Source organism: Drosophila subpulchrella, chromosome 3L, assembly GCF_014743375.2.
Source record: "Drosophila subpulchrella strain 33 F10 #4 breed RU33 chromosome 3L, RU_Dsub_v1.1 Primary Assembly, whole genome shotgun sequence".
In the NCBI taxonomy this organism is placed as follows: domain Eukaryota; kingdom Metazoa; phylum Arthropoda; class Insecta; order Diptera; family Drosophilidae; genus Drosophila; species Drosophila subpulchrella.
This window is the reverse complement of record NC_050612.1, coordinates 18789397-18814246: the sequence shown is the minus strand read 5'-3', so window position 1 is coordinate 18814246 and position 24850 is coordinate 18789397. Positions and strand designations below refer to the sequence as shown.

General features: G+C 42.1%; 1 protein-coding gene, 1 long non-coding RNA gene and 1 other non-coding gene across 3 annotated transcripts in view; all 3 read right to left on the bottom strand.

Annotated features, from left to right (window-relative positions):
• Nucleotides 1-356: 356 nt before the first annotated feature.
• LOC119554342 lies at nucleotides 357-1376 on the bottom strand. The gene is made up of 3 exons (XR_005219811.1): nucleotides 1217-1376; nucleotides 883-1133; nucleotides 357-821 (listed from the first exon to the last, which is right to left on the bottom strand). It is a non-coding gene; the product is annotated as an uncharacterized LOC119554342 (long non-coding RNA).
• Nucleotides 1377-4516: 3140 nt separating this feature from the next.
• On the bottom strand, nucleotides 4517-4598 carry Trnal-aag. The gene has a single exon. It is a non-coding gene; the product is annotated as a tRNA-Leu (tRNA).
• A 749-nt stretch (nucleotides 4599-5347) lies between these two features.
• Nucleotides 5348-24850, bottom strand: part of LOC119552868 (protein slit) — a 54040-nt gene continuing 34537 nt past the window's right edge. The window contains exons 4-5 of the mRNA XM_037862763.1: nucleotides 20570-20776; nucleotides 5348-8894 (exon numbers count right to left, since the gene is read on the bottom strand). Of these exons, the coding sequence (XP_037718691.1) occupies nucleotides 7188-8774 (1587 nt within the window). The 5' untranslated portion in view covers nucleotides 8775-8894; nucleotides 20570-20776 and the 3' untranslated portion in view covers nucleotides 5348-7187. The remainder of the gene's footprint in view (nucleotides 8895-20569; nucleotides 20777-24850) is intronic.

Here is a 24850-nt window from a genome sequence, read left to right as displayed (position 1 = left end):
CCATAAACATGTGGATTTAACTAGCTGAGCAGTAGGAAAACGGAGCGAAATGTCCTTTCACAGATGCTTTTTCCGCCCTCAGCTTAAAACATTTTAGGGGTAGAGTTTACTTTAAAAAGATCCAAAAAGTTAATGCGACTAAGATATTATTATAAACACTTGATGGAAATTTGAACAAAATACAACTATCATTTCAGAAGTTTTTAAAAATGATTTTAATAATTATTATGTAATTACTTTTCTATAAATATTTAAAAATAAATATACATCTTATTTAAATGTTTTTAGTAAAATTTGAGGCGTCTATCGGTTTAAATTGCTTTAATATATTCATCGTAAGGAAATATGTAGGTATATCTTTTTGCGCCAGTTTAAATGCAAAAGCTCTTAAATGTTTCATATTAAAGGGTATGTAAATGTATTTTTTGATAGACTGACAATCGAAAACACTTCCTGATTCCTAAGACAGGTAGCTCTCTTCGTTCTCGACGTCAAATCCTTTTTGTCGAACCCCTCTTTAATTAGCGAGGCCGTTCCTGCGGGTTATCCCTCCCACTTGAAGGACACTTGTCAGCACCTCCCCAAAGGAATCCTCTCCACTGGTCAGTCGCAGTGACCCTCGGTCGTTGCCCCATATAGGGGCTAAAAAATTAAAAAACAAAAAGTGAGCAGCTGGAAACCGGAGACCATCAGCGGGTCCGAAAACCGAAACCATTCCCGACTGGAGGCTGCTCCACTTGAGCTGAGCTTTTCAACTTTGTTGGCGGACTCTTTTATGACGGCAATGGGGATGAACTGACCACCGGCTAGTTGGGTTCGCACTACTTGAAACGAAACCGCAACTTAATAATTTTTGCTTCTGCGGCAATTAAAAATTTTTACCTTATTTGCTCCACTTTTTCAGCTCTTTTTTCGGTTTTATGGAGCCAGGACTGGCTATCTGTTTCAGTGCAACATTTTGTGCATGGTCATTTGCTTTCCGCCCCCGGCCGCTTCAGTCCGCCAAGTTGCGATGTTACTAATTAAAAACGCAAATGGGTTTATGATGTTGCACAAGTTGCGGTTGCCTTGGGGGCGGGGGGGGGCATTATTTTTTACTGCTGTCGCTGCAGAATTGTAACATGACAAAAAAGCTGAAAAGAAGTTATAAGGAAAAGCATAAAAAGAGCGTGGCATTAAAACAAATTTTTGCTCGCTTTTTTTTCGGGACAAATACAAAACAAGTCCTGCTGGGCTCCGTGGGTTTTCCAGCTTCTCCCCCTTGCGGTTGCTTGCGGCGGCTGCTCCTTTTGTTGGGTTTTCGGGCCCAACTCCCTGCCTGCCCGGAAAGTCCTGGACCTTCCCTGACTTTATCGCCATCCATCTCGGCGGTCTCCTTTCGGGGAACTGCGGACTCCTCCGCGCTTTTCACGCTTTTCACATTGCTCTGGCATGTTTTGTGTTTTATTAGCGTGAAAATTTTTCAAAGGTGTCAGCACTTTTTACGTTCTTGTTTTTGTCGTTTTGTATTTTTCTTTGGTTTTTTTTTTTTTTGCTTGTTTTAAGCATTTCCAAGAAGTGGTTGACTTTGTTTTTAATGCTTTGCGAAATGTATATTTGCCCCAGCACAAATGAGATGTTAAGTGTTAAATGTATTCCTGGAAACTTTCGAGCTAGCTTATCATTAAAAATTTTAGTGTCCAATTTCCAGCTTTGAATGTGTAATAAATTATTTTTGGCAACTCCTGCGTTAATCCCCGGGAAAAAGGGAATACTGTTAGCCGTTAGTTTCTCATCAAAGATTCCTCCGTCGGCAATTCCCTTAATGGCCAGCAGCCCTAAGCCCCAAGGCCAAAACCAAATCCAAGCTGACCGGAAATCCCCCACGCCCCTAGGCTGCCATTGTGTAATATCCGTTGACTATTATTCTAATTCATGCTGAAAATTAAAAAGCTGCCTATGAGCCCCTGACCCACCCCAACCACAAAACCCAGCCCCAATCCCCTGGCCGACGTGTTTTTGTGCCGGTTCAGCGAGAATTTCATGCAAAATAAAACCCAAAAAAAGGAAGAGCCAAACCGAAAACGCCTTTTTGAATAGACGATGGCATTATGTTGTTTCTGGGGGCTTTTGCCATCCTTTCCCGTTTTTCTATTCAAAATAAAGCGACCGCATCAACGAAATATGAAATAGCACCAAAATAATATTCAGTCTGTGTATGGAAATATGAAAAAAAATTAACATATAAATTAGCAAAGCAGACAAAATGTTTGGGGTGAAGGTTTCTAAGGGAGAGACTCCTTTTGTTTTGAAAACAATTTTCGTGGCATAAATTTACGGCCGGCAATTAAAAATATTTTGTAATTTTTCTTAGCTGAATGCGAAAATGAATAACAGTAGAGGGAAAACTTTAATTAAATTTGATACAATGTTTGGAGCAATAGGATCAGGGAGGAGCTACGATTTTATCGAGGACACTTTTGTTCTAGACTTAGGAATTTTTCGAAAATTGCTATGTATTAAATAAATACTATTTATGCTTTACTCAGATAGATATTTTTTTTGAGTCAATATTCCTTTAAAGCACTTTATTTTTTTTTAATTTTTCCAGTTGAGATATTATTTTTTGCTTTAATGTTCTTTTGAAACACATATAAAACCGTTAGCCAAGGTAATATTTTGATTTTACTATTTATTTAAGTTTTGTGTGGCCATTTAAAAATTGGCTGCGTCAAAAAAATCTAAATCTAAAAGATAATTTTGTTGTATTAGTGGATATATATTTTTTGCAGTTGTGTATTTGTTAAATTGTTTAAATTTTTGTTTTGTGATAAAGAACCTTTTTCAATTTTTTTCCATAATATTTTTAAAAGGGTTAGTTGATTCTATCCGAAAACCATTAAACTCTTACCCTAGTGCACCTTAATTTTAAAGCGATAACCGCACATCCTTGGCAACTTCCTGGCTTCCCGTTGTCCTTAGCTCGGTATCCACATATTTACGGCCGCAACAATGTGCGCCTTGTGAAACAATTTATAACTTTTGCGCTTTTGCCTAATAAGTTGGCATGTTGTGGCCAATAAGTTGCGGCAACAGCAGCGGACATGCAGCGGAACTCGTTTCGAAACTAAATTACAAGTACGGCAGCAACAACAGCCGGCGGCAGCGGGATAGATGCCCCATTCCCGTCCTGCAAGCACCCACTTTGGGCCCCCTTTCGCCCACTTTCACCGCCCCCCTCGTCCTCGCACACCGATGCACATCTTGCCAACAAGTTGAGCGCGTTGTTGTTGCTGCCTTAACTACTGTTAATTCTTCTAATTGTGTGTACGTTGTTTGCGTGCGCTAATGTCGCATATGCACAAGCAGCAGCAGCAACATCAGCAACATCAGCCGGAGTCGTCCTGCGGCAGGAGGGGCATGCAACTGTGCAACTGTTTATGCCACTCCGTTTCTCCCGCTGGAACCCCTGGCGATGGCACCGTGAGCGGAGGTACATAACACCCTCTACCAAACAAGGTTCCAGTTCCTAGCTAAACAAATTCGATATTTCATTTTATTATTAACGGTTCTAAAATAGTAAGTATTTTATTATACTCCGACTTGAATACTCCTTTAAATGCACAGTAAGCCAAACTAAATCTTAAATAAATGTTTGCTAATAAATTAATTAGGGTAATAAAAACTAATTTTAAAGTTTACAGACCTTCCCTGTATTATAATTTGATCGAATGGAATCCCAATGTTCTTACTTGAGACTTATTAAATAGACCAAGCAATGAATATCAGCGAAAAACTCATTTTAACTGTTAAATATTATTTAATCGGGTCATATAAATACCGTATAAATACACATATGGATAATAGAAAAAAAGGAAAAAAATATTTCATGTCAACACAATACACAGTGAAGGAAAATATCACTATTTCACTATATTTTCAATAATTGCACCGGCGACTTAGAGCCTTACCAAAAATATTGAACATTAAACTAGACATATTAGTTGATGTTTAAAAACACATAAAATTGTATTTGCAATACCTGCCATAACGGACTGAAAAATAATTTAAATAAATTTAGTTGATACTATCATAGTTCGTGTCACTACTTGTTAGTTCCACCAGTTCGCTTCAGGCTGTTGCAGACTGTCGCATCTCTTGACAGCTTGCATGGCAGCAGCAGGAGGGGTCGCACTGCCAAGGGCGTCGAAAGGGGGCTGTGGGGCCAGGGTGACCCTGTCGCTTATTAGCGCAAAACGCTGCACGTTGGGAGCGTGTGTTGGGGCATGAGTGCGTGAGTCCCTGTTTTTGTTATTGTTAAATGTAATTAAATTATGCAGATGAGTGCCATGCACTCCCACTGCAGCTTCAACTCTGCCGCCGCGGCATTAACCGAACTGCCATGGAAAAGTGTTTTTAGGTATTTGCATTTGACACCGACAAACACACTAGTTTTAGCCAAGTGTTGGCGCCCGGGATCGTTAGCAGATTGCTGAACAAGCTGCAAATTTTGGAAATAAAAATAAAAAAAATCAGATGGCAGCGGTGGGATTCGAACCCACGCCTCCGAGGAGACTGGTGCCTTAAACCAGCGCCTTAGACCGCTCGGCCACGCTACCTCTTGATTTAAGGCGTGAAAATTGTTATTCAACAGCAAACAGCCTAGCCAAATAATAAATTAGGCAGAAGCTATATAGAAAGAACTATAATTATGTATCTGAATCATCCCCCTCAAATCCCAAAATTTAAGACAACACCACTTTTATTGTTAAGTTTGTTCTTTATTTGATTTTATCTTCTAGTTCTTGAACACTGTTGAATTTTCCATTTCTTCGCATTTGTATTTATCCATTACATTGAGAGAATTCCTTGCATGACTTCTTGATTTACTTCTTGTTTTAATGATACGATTAGACGCTGATCCACAAAATGTAGTTTCCTTTCGGCTACAATCTATGTTTATATTCTTATACCATTTCATCTGGCTTAGCTTGTTTAACTATGCTTGTCCCTTGTAATTTGCTTAAATTGTAGTTCAAATTGATTTAATTTATTTATAGTGGTTTTGTCGTATAACTAGATGAAAGTTCTGCTTCGTTATGAAATATGAATATGAAATTTGCGTTTGAATAAGTTTTCAATTACATATGGTAAACTTTGTTGTTCCTTTATTTTTTTTTAGGTTACTTTTAACTCCCTTGTATTGGTTTTGCGATTTGTTCCATTAAATTGTTAAATATGTACAATCGATCAAACGGGTTGACGACTCGTTGCAGTGAAAAAGGAAAATCAAATCAAATGCTGAAATAAAAGTCTTCAGCCGAGGCTGAGTAAATAAAAAAATGCAAAATGAAAACAACTTAAATTGTATGTTTTTTCGAGCATAGTTACTTTTTTTATTTACACGCATAATTCGTATATATAGATTTACTTTGTGTTTGTTTATGTTGCATAAATTGCTTATTCATATTTGTGAATGCGGCGTAGGTTCTATATGAATATTTCGGAGTTTTCAATAGTTTCAATAGCTATTTCCATTTTACACTGCGTAAACATCTTCTTTGTTTATTATTCCGATGAGTAGTTTATTCTTTACTGAGTCTATTAACTATAAAAATCTGCTGCGTTCTATTTTTGTTTTTGCGTATTTATTTTTTCATTGTTTTTGGAATATTTTTGTGATAGCTTTAGGCTAAATACATACATAGTTTTAATGACTGGTGCTTAAGCGCGTAGCTTATTTGTTATTTTATATTTTTTCTTTCTTTTTTTTTTTATTGTTTTGAAGTTTTTGTTGATTTTTCTTGTCGCATTTATAGGGAAGCTTCTAATTATTTACAATAATTGAAATGCTTTTAAGCACAACTTAATAATTAAGATCACTGTATGCAAATGAAATGGCCACTCGTCAGGTTGGTCGATTTTTGTTTTCTTTTTAGTTTTTGGCCAACCCACAGTGCCTGCCAAATTGTGCGCAAGATTTTCTTATATACACCTGCGTTTTTCCTGCGCTTTTCCTGGTCGACAACCTCTCGAACTAAATCCTAATTTATACAAAATGCTTTCGCTTGAATACACGTAACGTAGGAATATACAACTAGAGTATGAATATTCAGGCTTGCTTTGATTTTCCTTTGGGATAGAATTAGGGAAAGTAAATGTATATCAGTAAGATTTTAAAATACCTCTAAGTATTATTTTAGGTGTCTAAAAGTATGCAGTGAATAAAGGATAGTCATATTCTGAATGCACTTTCGAGTCTAAAATATATTGTTGCATACTCATAGACACCTAAAAAATATTTACAAGTGATTTCAAGACCCTAGTGATATTCTACTTCCGCCAACTCTGTCCAAAAATGATAGTCAAAGCCAACCCGATTAAATAAGATCTATCCTCCTCGACTTTCCTCTCTATCCCTTGTAGAAGTAATGCAGCTCGATATCCGGATCCGGCCTGGTTTTGATGATGGTGCGGCCCAGAGTCCCGCACGTCTTGGCCGAATATCAGTGGTACCGCCTCAGGCTCCCATTGTTGTTGCCCACTGTACCGCCAACTGCCACGCCCACTCCGCCGCCGCCTCCATGGTGATTGTTGTTGGACAGGGTGGAGACATTGTTGTTGTTATTGTTGAAGGATCTGCGTCCGGTGGTGTTGCCGTGGATCAGGGCCATGCCCACTCCGTTCCTCAGCGGCAGGGCGGGCGGTGGTGGAGTGGGCGTGGGGCTGGGTGGCAAATCGTGATCCAGGGGCAGCGAATAGTGCGAATTATTGTGGATATAACCCGGTTCCGACATCGCATCGCAGGGCTTGGCATAGACCCCGCCGTAGTGGTGGCCCTGGTTCTGGTTGTGGTTGAAGTGGTCCTGGGTGAGTCGAATGCCGTTGGCAAGGGGCTGGCTGTAGTGCGACAGGGTGCTCTCCTGCACCACCGGCGGTCGGTGGCGCGGCAGCGAGGTGGCATTCAAGGGCTTGCCCCCGTTGCAGGTCAACAGTCGCATGTCCTGCTGCGAGTGGTGCATCTTGGAGGTCGGCTGGCCGTTGTTGGTCATGTAGTGGATGTGGCTGAGCTGGGCGAAGGAGTTGGAGGCCTGGTCCACGGCACTGGGCACCTGCAGCTGCTGCACGGTCCCGCTGGCGGTGCTGGCAGCACCACCACCACTACCACCACCCCGACCCCGCAGCTGAGGCGGGGGTGGTGCTTCTAGCTATAGCTCGGTGACCGGAATGGGCCGACTGCTGCCGGCGAAGTAGGGATACCCACCCGCAGCCGGGTGGACTCCTCCGCTGCCGGGCGCTGGCCTGGACATGTACTCCTCATCCGAGAAGGTCTTCTGGTACTCCCGCTCCTTCCTGCCCAGCGCCGAGTGTCCCTTCAGCATCTCTCGAATCCTCCGGCGGCAGGTGTAGAGCACCAGGGCCAAAGTGGTTATCAAAGCGGCACAGGCCACCACCAGGATGCCGATGATGGCCTGCTTGCTTGCCGCTCCATGGGCGCAGCCCAGAAGGGGTTCGGCCAACTGGGCCAGGGGCAAATCCCTCAGAGCCGTCGGATAGGCACAGACAACGGGGGCAAACTGGCCACTCGAATTCCGGCTGACCAGCAGATGACGCAGCCACAGCAGTCTGCAATCACATTCGAACGGATTCTCCGAGAGATCTAGGGTTTGAAGATCTGCCCAGGGCACTAGACCCTCATCCAGGCTGCTCAGTTGATTGGCCTTCAGCACCACCGTACTCAAGTGGGGCAAACCACCCAGAGCGATGGAGGATAGCTCGTTTAGCTGCTTGTTGCTGGAGAGGTTCAGGTGCTCCAGGTTGGTATTGCCCCCGAAGGCACCGCTCTCCACGCGCCTCAGTCTCTGGGCTCCCGTCAGTTCCAGGTGCCTTAGCTCCCGCAGACCCGCAAAGGCCCCCGAGGAGACGACCTCAAAGTCATTCTGACCAATGTTCAGCTGCTCAAGACGTCCCAATCTCTGAAGAGCTGCCGTGGGAATCGCGGGCAGGCGATTATCCGACAGATCCAGGAAGCGAAGGCCCTCCAGACCCTTCAGAGCCTCCGACGAGATGTTGTGGAGCCCAGCTCCGCGAAGATCCAGCCGGGTCAGTCCCTTGAGATCCTGAAAGGCTCCTCCCGGAATGGTCATAAAGGAGTTGGTTCCCAAATACAGTTCCGCCAGGGAATGAAGTGCCTGGAAGGTCAACGCCCCCGGCACAGTGGTCAGGGTATTATCATCCAGATAGAGAACCCTCAGGTTGTCCAGGCCATCCAACGCATGTGGATCGATGTGACTGATGCGGTTCTGGCCAAGATTCAGCTCCGCCAGCTTGACCATGGGCGAGAAAGTGCGGTACTCCAGTTCGGCAATCAGGTTGCCCCTCAGATTCAAAACACTAATGGTGGACAGGCCCAGGAAGGTCTTGTTCGACACCTGGCCAATCTTGTTGTGGTCCAGGTGCAGCTCCTGCAATTTGGCGTGATACGAGAACGATCGTTCCGGTATGGTCAACATGTCGTTGAACGACAGATCCAGGAAGGTGAGCTGCGCATAGAACTGCATGGATGAGTCGATGGTCTTCAGCTTGTTGTTCTTGATCACCAGTCGCTGGATGGCGGGATTGAGGGCGATGGGCAGGACGTCCAGGGTGCCCTCGCCGCAGTTGACCATCAGGGTGTCGTCGTCGCACTCGCAGCCATTCGGGCAGTTGGCCAGTCCCTGGGCCCCCTGTAATGTGGCCAAAATCAGGCAGAGACCGAGGCTAAAGGCCTGGCCAAGATGAGGGGCCAACGACATGGTAATTGCTGTCTTCTGGCTTCTTGCACTCGTCGCTTCGTTTGCTGCTCTCCTTATCCACGTTAACTACGTTCTGGCCAAGTTCGCCAATGGCTTTCCAGTCCAGACTCCGGCATTCGCCTGCAAGTAGAGGAATAAAGAGAGAGGGCTTTAAATTGATTTTCCATTAGAGTTCAAAATTGCTTGGCTTTTGGATTTCCATTGGATTTGGCAGAGCAATCGCATCGCATCGCCCCCGTCGGGAGTTAATCGGTAGTTTTGTGGATTACTCCCAGCCCTCTGTACTCCATACCCAGATACTCCCCCAATGGTGGCTCCATTTGACTGTCGGGCAGTAAACAAATGAAGACAATTTAAATGGCCACGGCCTGGACATTAGGAACGGAATTAGCGACGGGCTAAAAGCAAATGGAAGTTGTTGCAAGTTTCACTTTAACAGTTGCCCGCCAGTCTGTTGCGGACCTAATGGTTGCCAGGCAGTTAACTGGAATCGGGTCGGAACTCTGGGGTTGGGCTATCGATTGGTCGGAAGCAGATTGGCCGGGACAAGGCAGTTTCCCCGGAAGTTCTTCATTAAATCTGTTTGTGGTACTTTGGAATTCACTACCCTTAAATGTGGTCTGCTTTTAGATAACTACTTTTGGCTCTGCTAATTGGCTTATGATTTTAAGAATATGTTTAGTATTCGCATGGTAAATGTATAGGATATAATTTTTTTCTTTTTGAAAATTATCTCAAATCGAAAAATAGAGATTATAGCGGGATTGAGGCTTTCCGAAATGGAAAAAAGATAGGAAAAAGCAAGATAGCGTTATTATAAAAGTGTTACTCCCCGTTTCTAGATAGAATTTATACTTCACTTTATAAACAAGATCATTAGCTTTAATGTACTCTCTAAATTGCTTTCATTAGATATTAGGATACAGAAAGAAGTAAGTTTTGTTGGTTTCATATAACAAATTTTAATCTGTTGAGTGGTTTTCGTTTTTATGAACTTATTATTATCGGTTCTTTTTTTCTTTTAATAATAGGTGCTACCAATTTTAATAAGAATAGCAGGGGATGGTACTCCGGTGCTCCTTAATTTACTCCCTCGTAAACCCTTTAATTATATATTTTAGTGTAAAAGGTTGTCCCTTCCCAGCAGAACCTTCCTTTGAAGACCCAACCCCAGAAACGCCGTCAAAGTCAGCTCTTCACCCCACCCAAGTCGGCACACATGTCAGACAATGGGCCGACCCCAGCAACCCTTTGTGTCAACCGGCAGGTCCCCAAAGTCAGACCCCGAACTCAAGCCACCCCCATTTAAGGGCAGCCCCCCATATAGATACCACTCCCCAATGGATCCCCGGTCGGGCCAAAGATATGCCGCATAGTTGGGGCCAAACTTAAAAAACAACTTGCACTCTGTTTGCTTTGGGGACATTTATCAGCTTCGGGCTGAAAAGAGGTGGAGGGGCTGGGATCTGGGGACAACTGGCAAAACAAAACTTAATTTGGCGCGGCAACTGCGAGAAGTTCAAGGATGGGGCCCAGAAAAAAGGATATCGGCGCTGGGCTCCCCAAACGGGCCATAAAATAAATAAAACAAAAGCGAAATTCTTTTTTCCTTTGTTGTTTTTTTTTCAGCAGGAAGGGGTGCAAAGACAAAGGATGTATCGTCCCCTTTTTCATATTTTTCAACTTTACGCAGTGTGGGCGTGGCTCGAGGCCCCCAAGGCGCTACGAAAATAATCATAGATGTGGGTCAGAACTTCAGAGCGGAGGAGAAGGATATAACTTCCAGCCTTTGAACGGCGAAACTCTCGCTTTTTATTATGTAAATATCACATAAACACCCGGGAGCAGCCATCATATGAAACAAGGCCGCAAAAAATGGCGCTCGTGGAGGGTCCTTCCCGGCTTTATCCCGGTCCCAGTTCCGACTCCTCATCATTATCATGCATATGCCATAAAGCAACTTGTTGAGGCAGGGACCTCCGCCTCGAAGAACAAACAACCGACAACATTTTCGGGCGAATAAAAACAAAAACTGAGAAGTTTTTCCTTTGTACCCCAGCGCAGCTGCTTGGAATGCATATGGGCGATGGTGGGTTGGGGAAAAAATCATATTTAAATTGCTAAAATCCTGTTAAATGGCCAACGCGATACCGCAGGCCTGGTTTTCAATGAGCCACGACCTGTCGAGGAGTTCAGAAGCTATCAGTTGGGTTAGGACTCGGGTGTTTTTCTGCCCCGAAGGCGATGATCTGAGGTGGAAAATGGGGAGGGAAACATTTTAGGGCCATCTCGATGGGTTTGAGGTCTTGAATTCCAAGTAAAAGCTCGATAAGATGGTATTTTATTGTGTCTGCCATTGCTTTTTAGTTATGCTAATGGCAGGGCATAAAGAAATATTTTTAAATGTTTTAAAGACACTAGGTTTGCTCAGATAGGGATACAGAATCTTAGTAATTTTTATCTTTCAAAATACTAAACCTTTATTTTATCATTAATCAAAATATTTTCATTCCTATACACTAATTCAGTTTACAATTTAATGGCAATGGTCTAACAAACCGTTTTAAATGGTCACTCGAAAGTTTCCCTCGTTCTCTCTTGGACCTTTCAATCCCCATCCATTGAAAGTGTGCTCTTAATATTTTATGGTCTGGCGTTGAGATTTTATTTGGTTGCCTTTGTTGCCTTTTTAGGACATTTTTATTTGGTTTGCTGCTGTTGCTGAACTCATTTATTAGTTCCGTTCGTGTCCGACTTGGACTTTTGACCCCTCTCGGTCACCATGCCCCTCCCACGTCTATGCCTTTTCGACCATTGTTGCAAAATGCCTGGCGGTTGAACTCTGTGCAGTGAAAAAAATGTCAAGTAATGCTTGTTAATTAGACATGAGAAGGGTTTAATTTTTGTTGGTCATAATTATATGTCGCAATTGATTTTTTTCCACTCCAATTTACTTATAGGACTTACTTAGCTTAAGATAGATAGGTTATAATGTGCTTTAAATTACAAAGAAATATGAGATAGTTTGAGGAACTTCAACAGCTCATAATACTATAAATAGCATTGATTTTCCTTAGTGTGGCTGTGGGTCCAACAGCCTTGCGGCCATGGCCCAAAAAAAGGGGTTGGGTCAGTTAGAGGGGGTGTTTGGGGTGGACAAACCTCTTTATATTGTATCTGTCTGGTGCCGTTTTCTGTTCCGTCTTTTGTCGGTTTGGTATTTTTGGTCCCCGGATTTTGGTTTTGCCTTTGCTTTGGCCCAGCGCTATGACTTCCGCTCCACTTCCTCGCCCACCGCACGACCACCCCCTTTTAACACTTTCTGTTGTTGCTTTTTGTTTAGTCTAGAGATTTTTTGCTTTTTGAAAATTTGCCAACACACAAAAAAAGAATCACTTGCCACAACTTTTCTGTTGCAGTTGGTGGAAATTGCTAAATAAATGCATGTTTCTGACTTAATGGTAGACAAAAGGGGGAAATAAGGGCCAGAGTTGGCAAGTACAGTTTTCCCCTTTTATCTGCGGCGGGCAAAAAGTTTGACGGTGCTTAAAAATAGCATCGGAATCGACGGGTCCATAATGGTTTCCAGGTTTCAGCTGGCCTGGCCCAATTTCCCTCCTTTTTTTGCAGACCCGTTGCGCAGAGTAAAAAAAACTTGCTCAACTCGAGCCATCAACGTCGGCAATAAACTTCAACTTTGCCTGTTTGCCAAATGTTTAATATTTCAAAGTAACGCCAGCCAATATCCTAAAACCTTAAACCAGAAACCCCTAGGCCCCCTTTTTACCCCCTTCCCAGGGCGTTATTTATATGACAATTTCGCTTGAGCGCGCGTTAAAATATCGCCGACAATATTTTATGCTCAATGCCTTGGCTCATGTTTTGCCAACAGCCCCCGAAGTCCTGCCCCGCCCCCATCCGAATGCTATGATAAACTTGGCAAATTTATCCTGCTTTGTGCCATACGTCTTTTGGCACAGTTTCCGCTCAAGCCATGTACCGAGCTCCTCCTATTTGCACTATTTGCACAGTTTACAGTTTCAGTTTTTAGCTGCGACTTCTTCGACTTCGACTTGGTGAGGAGATGGATATAGATACTTTTTGTGTGCATCTGCAAGATACTTTTTCCTGCCGGCGCGGGCAGACCAAATATTTGCCATCGCAGAGAGACAAAACAAAGACACGACAGCCTCACGCACAGCAAGCTCCAAATTGGAAGCGGTATTTGGGGCACCACCATGGAACCACCCAGTATTATCCACCACCCACCACCCTGCACCACCCACCGAAGGCTAAAGCTGAAGGCTGTGTGCCAGTGAAAGTCGCCGCGGCAACAACCACTCGTCTGTGAAATAGAAAACGAAACAATAGGTGGGTGTATTTCCAGTATTTGGCGTAACAGCTTCCAGAGAGTGGCCGCCAGGGGGCGCTTGGCAATTGCGCATCGTCACACATGTTACTTCAATTTTCAGTAATGGTAATCGGGCACAAGTTTCGTAGCCCCACTTCTATTCCCATATTCCCCCCTCCAATCAAATCGGCAATTGAATCGGGCTTGGGCTTGGATTTCGATTCGGAATTTGGCGCACGAATTGAACGCTTTCTGGTTCTCTCCTTCTGCAGCTGATTTGTGTTTATGAACCGCAAAAGCTACATGGATATGGAGTCTATGTGATTGGAATGGGGCTCTATAATCAGTGCGGAGCAGCCAATTTCAGAGGGAGTCGTGGCGAAAGGAAATACAGCATCACTTTCGAATAATGAAGAGAACAGGGTGGAGCATGGGCTGGAAAACCCGAAGAAAGGTGACCTCAATTATTTTTGAAAACCCACAAAACATGTAAGGGAAACGCATTGTTGTGGTGTAATAATATAATAGCTTACATAGGTACTTTTTCTAGCCCTGGTTCCAGGTGCCTCCACCTCAAAAGGTGGTTTACTTTTCTGGTGACCCCAATTTATACATTGTTTATAAACACATATGATGCTAACTATGCATTGTTATTACCCCAATATCGGGATACATTTAGTATAAAAAAGATATTCATGGTTGATTTTATTTAAGTTCGCTACTTTCTAAATTACCAAAAATTTCTTGTGGTATCTCCACACCCACTTGGCACACCGAGTGCTATCCATTGCAAGTTCAACACCCCGAAATGAGCGGTTAAAGAGGCGCCCCAGCGAGCTGGCTCATTTGTTGGTTCTGTTCTGGTTCGACGATGGAGGAAAGGTCCCTCGCCGGTAATCTCCTCCAGCCACCGTAATATCCGCCAAACAACAGGAGCAATGCGGTGCCTCGGATTCAAAAAGTATTTTATGGCTCCCTTGAACATTGAGACTAGGCGACGGCGACGGCAACAGCGATGGAGACCGCGGTGCTGGGGAAAACCGAGGATGACAAAGAGGATGATGACGACGACAAGCCAAGAATTTGGCAAAGTTGGAACTACGACGATGCTTTTATGGCATAATTCCTAGCACCTCCTCCGCCAACCCCCAGACCCTACCCATTTCTGTTTGTTTTTACAGCCTGGCCAAAAAGTTGGCCCAAAGAGGCGGATAGCGAGAATTGGCACTGCAAGAAAGTAAAGAGTAATACCCAAAGCAGTCATAAAGTAAACCAAATATTTTACATATAAACGACCGCAAGCCGACGTCGTCGTGGAGTTTTTTTTTTCCTCGACTCCAGACGACGTCGCCATTTTAGCCATAATTTTCTAGCCATCTCTGCTCCGTGGCTTTTCTCCCTTGGCTTTCTGCCCAGAAAGCGGCGACAGCCGAAAGTAGGTAAAAAAGTTTCGCCCATCGACCTTGCCATCCAGCAGTGGCCCGCCCTTTTTAGCACTTCCGCGTCTGGAAGTTTAAAGCCAAGACAAAGTTATATGTGGCAGACAATAAATCCCGAGCTATTGATCCTTGCTATATGTCTTAAACAAATTTATACGGCTAGCGGAAAACTAACCCATATATCCCGGACTTATTCAGGGATCTGGAGCAGAGTGGGGTGTGGCTTTTTTTGATAAACGCGCATATGGCGCCATTACAGCATGTCGAACATAAACTTTGCCAGCAAATGCAGATGGCGAGTGCCCCGAAAAAGGGAGCCTTCGTTTCTAGGTTCCTGGTTCGAAATGTCGCCCATTTAGCGTCGAGGGCTTTAAAATTAAGGCGCGATAGTAGAGGTTTTACTACAAACACGGCTTAGGCAAGTTGAGGCATAAATTCTATGAATAGAGAATGGAAATGGGCGGGGGAAGGCAGATTAGGGAAGGGTTTCGTCGAGATTGCCAGAAAGTTGTGGGTTAAAAAAGGGTGTTAGGAATGGGGTGAATAAAAGAAGTACGCAAGAGGTGGGTTTGAGAATGGGAAGACAGTTGGCAGATGGCTGATGAGTTTTTAAAATAGAATTCATAAAAGTTTTCTTTAAGAATCTTTCAAAATACTAAATCGACTTTCTTTTAAGTTCGTTGGCAATTTTTTAATCCAATAAAAACTTATAGTTTGTTATTTATTGTAAGAACATTTTGTTCTTGAAATCTTGAAAATTTTATTTTTGTCTCTTTAGTCTCTTGTGTTTGAGAACAAGAAATGTTTTCTTAGACTCAAAGTGAAAGAGGTAAGTTAATGGATATCATTCCACCTGCCCCATTATAACCCCCTTGCCTTTCAGACTTTGTGTACTCAGGACTTAAGACCTTAAGTGAGCCTCGTAACTCTACACCCGAGATCCTTTGGGTCGAACTCCCATTTCAAGGGCCGAAAAGTTTGCCGAGCTCTAAGCCAAAGCAAATTAAACTGCCATTGCCCAAGCAAATGATTTTTTCAGCTACCGCTCCTTATTCTTTTCTTCTTTAGATGGGATTAAGTTGGCCAACTTTCGCCATCATTTCTGGTGCCGCTTATCGACAAAAGTCAGCAAACAGATCGGATTTGTACTTAAATTAAGCATTAAATAGTAAAAAGGTAAAGGGCGCTAAATGAAAACGAGCCAGCTTGATGGGTCCGAAAAACTGTCTGCACTTGGGAACAATTTAGGGTACATTTAAAGAAAGCTCAGAAGACAGAGTTAAATTTTTAAATGCATTGGTTAATTTAATGGTATAAAAGCATTGGTAATGAAAATAAATATAGGATGATGCGAGTTTAATATTAAATATTGTTTTTATACAATTTAATGAAATAGCGATATACTTGAAAGACATTGGTAATGTTAAAGGGATAAATCTTAGATAGCTAATAGATTATTTTTTATAATCTTAACTATATTTTTAACAAGGTGTTACTTTAATTTTTATATTTATAAGGCATCCAAATTATACTTGTAAGATGACCCATTTCTTGGGTAGGTATTATTTTCTGAAAATTGTCAAATTTTGTAGATTTTCTTTGTGTGTCAGAGATTGGGGATAACAGAGTGGAGGGACAGCATTAGAGCCAACAACGGCATTTGCTGACAGGCATTAGGAGAGGACTCTTCGCGACAATGCCTCCCCCTCTTCAACCCCTTTGTTGCTGACTCAACAAGCAGGTGGGTCGGCGGTTAGGTGGCGCCATTGGGCGGTGGGTGGTGGGTGGTGTTTGGTGCATACCTGCAGCTGGACTTAGTGGCCTGGACAGCAGCGCTTCCGCTTCCATGTCGTGGGCCATAAATCTTTCGCAAAATCGCGGCCAGGCGCAAAGTGCACCACAAAATGGTGAAAATTGCACGGCAAGGATATAACAAAAGGGAAAGGAAATGGGGGGAAGACAGAGACAGCCAGAGCAGGAGAAAGAGAAAGCGAGTGAGACAAGGATCTAAGCGGGCAGCTTACACTGCTCCACTCGGTTTGGGGTTAACTGGGGTTCAGGCTGGTCTCAGTTTCGCTCGGGTTTAGTTGGATGTGCGTAAATTTAGTGCCCTGGAAATTTAGTTTCACAGTTGCGGTGATTTACTTGGCCGGTGCTGTCGGTCCTAGAAAATGGGACAGTGGGGCAAAGGTAATGGAATGGTCAATACAATGCCTTTTCAAGCACTACTTCATAGCATATGGAAATGAATTGACTGATTGTTCTTCCTAAACTCAAAGATAAGCCAAATAAACTCCATTGCAATGATTGTAATACCCTGATCCCACTATTTTGAGTCAAAAAGCACCTCCATTTAAGTTGTTTTTGTTTGAACTTTGTTGACTTAACTAGATTTTAAGAACCAATTAATCTTAATTTAAGCATATTGAGAACATTTTGAACTCAAAAGGTGTCGTTTTATTTTTAAGAACATTTTAAACTTACATGAGAGAGTCAGAATTCTCTCACCTTCTTTCATCGAAAGCGAAAATGTTCTGTTAAATGTAAGATAAGAGTTAAGAAAATGGCAATGTCCAAATTTTCCACCCCGTCTTCTTCATTTTCCATTCCACGGTGCATTTAAAATGTTCCATATTGTTTGCATTTGCTTTTAAATTTCCACGCTCAACATTGTACAACGATGAAGTACAAAAAAGTATAAAATAAGTCTGAACTTTTTGCCTACTGCCGCTGCCTCTGCTTTTCCCCTGGCAGCGTTTCGTTCCCCCCTGAATTTTACATGAGGCAAGGCCGTTGGGGAGGGGGTCCCGGTAGGCGGTGGGCGGAAAGGGGGCAGCGTCACATGTGTGCAGAGTTCTACGTGGCTGAAAACCAAGGTAAAGGGGGCGGTGAAAGGGAAAGGGGCAGCGTGGTTTTTTGCTTTAAGCAGCGCCATTGTTTATGCCCCGAGCTCAAAGGGGGAATGGAACGGAGATAAAGACATTGCCAGAAAAACATTTTTATTAATTTAAAACGGTGTACTAAAGTTGAAACAATATGTTCATTTGTTTATTAAATTAAACTGAACTTTACTAAATGGAATATACAACTTTTTCTTATTTTCCTTAACAAATTAAAGGTGAAATCATCACTAATAAATGATCTAATAATGCCAACTCTAGAAGTTACAAGCTTTGAATTAAGTTCAATGAAACTTCAGGGTTTTTCCTTTAAAAACTATAAACAAATTTTACATTTAAATACCCATTTAAAGTCTTTAACAAGGTGGATCACTTTTTCTTTCAGTGCAAGAATTGCGAGAGCTAACCAGACTCATTTAAAGAGAGACCCCGAGACATGAGTTAAGTGCGATGGCGAAATTTATGCGAAGAATGCAGCAGCAATATGTGCAACGGCAGCAGCAGCAGCAGCAGCAACACTGCAACACACCAGCAACAGCAGCAACACTGCAACAGCAGCAGCAACACGGCAGCAACATCAAGTGAACCACATGGTCGGCAAGCATTTTTCTTCGTCCTGTTTGTTTTCGGCATCCCGTGCTGGTTGGCAGCACCCAAAAAAGGACCAACAAGGCAGCAGGACGATATTTTTCCTCATTTTTTCCTGGCCGTTGAATAATGTTTAACGTGTGTGTATGCTGGAGACAGGAAAAGTATTTGCGAGTGAAAAGTCTGCAGTTGCCTGTGTGATGTGTGAATAAGTAAGCTTTGTAAGAAGTTTTTCATTTCCCGCTTTTTCCTCTTTGTCCGCCGCTCATCTCTCATTCGCCACCGCTTTCCCATTCTCGGCAATTTTTCAGTTTCCCCCATTGTTCCAAAGGGAAAAGTGCTGGGGAAAGGGGCACGGTGGCTGGCATACGGAAACTTAATAAGATTTTAATTGAAGCGCAAGAATTTAATTAATTTAATTATGAATACATAAGCCGAAGACGGCCAGAGGAATGATATATGTGAGTAATGGAAGACGCAGAGCGCAAAAATGCTTGCCACTGAGGAATGCAATAAAATGGCAGATTTGATTTAATCATTAGACATTTTTAGTATAAACCCAAAGGGGTGGATTTGTTAGGAAAACTTTTCCCTTGAAGATGTTGCCCCAGGAAAATATATGGGGTTATAAGGAAGTGTACAAATTGTATCTCTTTAACTGTAAAGTGGGAAAATCGCTTTAAATTTGATTCTTTCAGTTTCAAAGTTCCATATTTCAAAACATAAATTTTCAAGTTTGGCTTTCAATATTCCAATATACACTTATTTTCTCCATAACTACTTATCTCAATTTTTAGTATTATCGCTATTGTTAACACTTTGCACCAAAGTCACGTACTGAAACGGTTTTGTCAGCTAAATTCTTTGAGTGCGTTTCAGGCGTTGCCATGGCCCAGTATATTTTTTTTGGCGCGTTTCAGGTTTCAATACAAAAAATAAATCAACTTCCGCATTCTGTATGCAATGAGCGAGTGCGAGAACATTGGCCTGAGCCAAAGAATTGCGTGACAATTATGTTGCTCATGCCAGAGTGTCTACTGTTGTCTAGTTAGAGCAGCGAACCCGTCATTCCTTGACTTAATTAAAGCCAGACTTTTCGCCGGACGGCGAGTCATTAATTTAATTACTGCTTTCAATTAAATGCGTACGAAATGCCGTCCTCAAAGGCAACTTCAGCTGCATAAATCAATTGATTTGGCTCGCATGTCTTCGATATCGTCGTCATTGAGCTTGATTCATTCATTTGCACACTTGTACATCTGTTCGCCCATGTTCGTTTATCAATTATTGCTTTTCGGGAGGGGTTCGGGGAAATCGACGGCGTTTTCCCCAGCACAGTTGACCGACTTTGAGTTATTGTTGTTGCGCAGCTTGTTTGTTTGATTTTCATTAAGTCTAGCCCCTTTGCAGTTTCCAGATCGCGCTGCAAGTTGCCAGTTGCCAGTTGCAAGTTGCTGCTGGCAGTTGCTAGTTGCCGGTTGCTGTTGCAATTACTTGCGTCATTAAACCGGCGACCATTCAGCCCCGAGTTCTTGGGTTCTTGAGTTCGGGCTCGAGTTCTCCCCGGGTCATTCCCCTGATCCCTTGGGTGATTTATATTACTTTGCCAAGTTTTCAGAGTCGCCAAAGATTTTCAATTGAGTTGCCCGCTCTGTTTTGCCAACATTAACAACTTGCAATTAGTGTGCATATGTTGTTGCTGCTGTCGACTTAAAGTTGCTCTGGTTAACCCCAAAAAGGCACGTAAGTTGCGGAGTCAAAGTACTCATGGTTGGGGAAAAGCTTGGAAAAGTTGTATTTGATTGCTTTGAAGAAGAAAACAAATGCTACTGGTGTTTTGCATTTGAAATTAATCAGGGAAAGGGGCTTTTAAGATATATATATACTTAAGTTTTGAAAAATGTGTTCTATAACTTAGTATATTTAAAAAAAAATGCAGTGCCTAACAATACATTTATAGATCAGAAATAGAGGGATTAACTGGTTTATAGTAAAAAATAAAATCTCAAAAAAATAATAATTACAAAAAAACTGTATTTCCATTTTCATTAAATTTTATTATTGATTTGTTTCACCCTTTTAATAAATGCATAATAAAATGATTTATTATTTCTGTACACAATTAAAATAAAAAACATAGGTAATCGCACAGTATTAAGTGATAAGCAGCGTTAACATATAAAATCCTAACCGTAATCCTCAAATATCCATGCAGTTGCTAATATAATAATACCTGAATCCGAAACCAAAAAGTAGCCAACGAATCGAAAAAATCGCAGTGGCGACAAAAACCGCGTGACTGCAATCCAGTCAGACAGCGCGTTTAAAACCGCAATGCGACAGCAGGGGCGTAGGGGGCCTGGAAAATGGACAGGAGGGGGGCTAAGGATTGACAGCGAACTGTCCCCAATTAATTGTTGTATTTAGCAGAAAACGAAATGGAATAAGTGACAACATCAATGCGAATTAAAATTATTGTCGCCGGTGTTGTAATGCAATCAGTTTCGATTTGATTACCTTTAATTGACTTTTCAGCACCGTTGAATCAGCGACAGTGACGTCGGCAGAGGCAGCGTCATCAGCATTTAACACTTTTTGCCGCTGCTCATTAACAATTCAAACTGTGTGCTTTTGACCCACTCCGCCGGCTGGCTTAATTTATTTTATTAAATTCAATTCCAATGCCGGAACTTGCTGTCAAACATATTGTTGATGGAGGGCCGCCTGCAACGAGAATAATGTGCAAAAAACCATAAATTATTTAATTCAGCTGCAGCATCGTAAATTGTTAATAATATGGCAAAGAGGTTTGTATGTCGACAATTTATGATTTGCTTAAAATATTCATTTTAATGTATTCCGAGTGGAATCGCTCTGGGGACATTCGACTTTTTTCAAAAAATTCATATTTTTTCCAAGCTACTTTTTTTCTTACTTCACTGGCAATTTTGTGCTTAATTTTAATTTAAATTATTTATTTATGTTAATGGGCATAATAGTTCCATTGAACGATGATATGCATTTTCCATATTTCGCGAAACACTTGATTCCATTTAATATCATGCATTAATTAGATTTTTTCAACCTTGTCGCCCATCCGATTTCGCCTAGATAAACTCTAGATAATTATTTAATATTCAATTACTCAAATAGCAATTTTGCATTTGAATAAATTCCCGCTGGCCGTAAAAAAGAGTTTAACAAATTGTCTGGGCTTAATTAATAAATTGTTTGCCGTGCAATTTGGCTGTGCAACTGTTTTCGCCTCTGAAATATTTCCGCAATTTAATATGCTGCAAAAGGAGCCACTGAGGTGAGGCAGCAAAAAGCAAATGTGAGTCTGAGCCGCTGCAGAAAAGTATATCTGAAAAAGTGGAAAAGCATAGTGGTGGGAAATGCAAAATGCCGGGCCTCGCCTATTGCCACTGGGAACTGTCCCTTGTCTGGGTCCCTTGGCCCCGGAATGCCCCCAAACTCCATCTCCCGACTCCCGATCCTTTTCTCCTGGCCCCAGAATGTGCCGTGTCCCTTGTCTTTTGGGCTGCTGGCTCCATACATGGCAAGTGTTGTAAGTATGTGCTTAAATACGCATTTATTCATACAAATATGGCCAGAAGGCGTCTGCGGCAACCGCAGAAAGCATCAGCAGTTGGAGTAGCAGCCGGCAAAACAATAAAAGCAAGTTGTGAATGCTTAACTAAAAAGGAGATAAACGAATAGGGAATGTCCTGTAAATACTATATGCATACTAAATAGAATTTATTTATAAGAACCCTTCAAATATTTCCTGTAAAGTTAAATATAATTTTAGGTAGAGTGGGTCTTATTTAATAATGTTCAACTGTGTTATTTGTTTATCTTTGTGTATTGTATAAGAACCATTTAAATATTTCTTATGAAGTTAAATATATTTTTAGGTAGAATGTGTATGAAAACAAAAAACAAATAATATTCAAGTGTGTTATATATTAATCGTGGTATGTTGTAGAAGACTCCCTTAAAAATGTTGCATAATATTAGGTAAATTGGTTTTAAATATATATGGTTATATATACTTTCAAATAGAAAAGGTATTTCTAAAAAATAATCTTGTGCGCACCTAAGCCATTTCAATTTAAATGTTAGTTCAATGAATTCTTCCAGTCTAGTATTGCTTTTTATTAATATAAGAAATTAAAGCAGTGGTCGCCAACAGAAGCAGAGTAGTCGGCTCGCGGGACTTGAAGTGCCTCTACTGCCGCTCTGCAGATGCTCTCTCCACTCACTGTGCTATTTAACATGCCCAAAACTGCCCTAAGCCTAAGGAAAATGCATGTTTTATATTTTGGCTTCCAAATTCCCCACTTAGCATCATACCCTTTAATACCCAGTGGTCACTCTGTAAGGCAAAACGCAGAGCGAACGAATTTCCATGTCGTCGTCGTTGTCGTTGTCGTGGTTGTTGCTCGTTAGTTGCGCATCTGATTTGCCCGCCGAGGAAAGAGCCATGGATCGGGGGCGGGGCTACGGGGGTTACGAGTACTGGGGCCACAGGATGCGGACCCAACGCCGGACCCCCGGATGGTTGCCCCGCGGGCTCCTTGGCCACGCGAACATGGCGCAAATGTGACAAATATGGTCATGAAGTGTGCAAGTGACAAGTCCAACATACTTACAAATTTTCATGAGGACCCACAAAACCCGCTGGCTGATGGCAAGAGCGGAATTCCTCTGCGTTTTCAAATATATGTTAATGATGCTAAGGGGGGGGAGGAGAATGAGGGGGTCGGCAAGGGACTGTGGCGCACAATGATTTCCAGTTTTCCCTCTCGGCATTTTCCCTGTTTAGTTGGCCAAACGTATTTCCTGTCTTTCCGCCGCTTACCCAACACCTCTTCAACTGTTTTTATTTTAACGATTTTCCCCCGTTTCTTTTGCAGCCTTTGTTCGGCAAATAAAAAACTGATTTGAATATGTGCAAACTAATGCCGCCGTTGATGAGCTGGCGCTTTTTTTCGCCAGCTCGCTTCGCAAATTAAATTTCAATTTCAATTTTCAACGGAAGCGGTTGGAACAGGGATTTCTTTCTTTCGTTCTTCGGGTCTAATGTGATTTAGATAGGTATGGGGCTTTAATTGGCGAGTATCAACAGAGAAAGGTGAACGATGTTTCTCAATTGACATGGAAATTTGGAGAATGACTTTTTGCCATTGATTATGGGAAATTTTTAAAAGTTTTTTTGTTCAGTGCTCAAACTTCTCATACAATTAAATTCCCTTTCCCACAATGATTAATCGATTGACTTGTCGCAATCCTTAATAATCCCAGCAGGAAATGCGTGTCTCAGTTCCAAACGAGATCGTCTCGAAGGGGTAAGAATAAACGGCTAGAAAATCAGTCATCTCGCTGCATCCTCATGGCATATGTCCATTTTCCAGCCTCGGACAGGAAATGACAACGAGCTGACTGAGCAAACAAGAAATCAAACAACTTGCGAGGCAGCAAAAACAAGGAGCAACACCAGCCGAGATTTCCAGCCATGGTCAACAGCAATCAACGTTGCATGCCACATGCAATGGGCTCCTAAAATCAGACGGCCAAGTTTTCCGATCCGAAAACTCATTTAAAATAGGTGCGCGTGAAGCGAATGGGGGATTTTAAAGTACTTTCCTACAGAGAGAATAAATGGAAACGAGACTTTAATTAAATGGAATGAATATATATATGGCTTTCATGATTTCCTTAAAACGACTGTTTAATAATATTAATAACTATTTTAAGACCACTGGAAAGATTACAGTCTGTTAATTTATTTTATATTTTATGCATGCCATTTTTCAGACGCTCTCTCTTTAACTCTTAGTACTTAAAATATTTTTGGATCAGAATTAAAATATGACAGAATTTGTGTATATTTTGAATATATTTTTCTTTGTGTACCCACGCACTTAGTTTGTCTCCCCTCGTTGAAACTCTAAACAACAAAATCCGTCACGAAAATTACATAATTACCTGCAATAAATTGTAATTACGGACTTCGGTAACATTTTGCTTAGATAAACGCTTTTTCATGTCGCTGTCTGGGGCTCTGTTTATTTTTGTTTTCGACGTTGTCTTTGTTTTGGTCTCGTTACCATTTCGGTTTCATTTTGCCCATTACGACGACATTGACTTTGCTCCGTCCGCTGGCATAAATTAGACTAAGCAATTACAACAACAGACAGACAGACTGAGGTGACAATGTCCATGGGGCGGGACGGGGGGAGCTGCACGTTTTTGGATCCACAAAATAGCTCTCTACATGTTATCCAACATCCCCAGGCGCCAAAGTCATTTATACTGATTTGTGGGTGGTCAGAGAATTGGATTTGGTAAGCGAGCAGAATCATGCCCCAAGTACGCTGTAGAATAAGTCTGTGTAAATTTATAATTTAATTTCCACGGGAGTGTCCTCGAAGTCGGGGCTCAGACTGTACTAACCCCATTTGATCTGGAGCGACTTAGGAATCCGATGGAATCAGAGCCTCGATGAATCATGCATTGGATCGAATGCCAAATAATAATACTAGGCCACCAGAGAGTGGCTGGGGAAAATATATATTTGACAAATTGAGTTGGAATCGATAAATAATAATTGAAGGCGAGTGTGCAGAGGCCCGAAAATGATTGCAGATTGAAGAGATACTATTGGGGGACGAAAGCGAGCGAGGTAGACACTCTGTCTCGGCTTGCCCATAAAAGCAATTTCAATAAATAAACAAATTGGGTCAATGCAACCGGCAGTCCAGAGAGCAAAACACTAGCACACAAATCGAACGA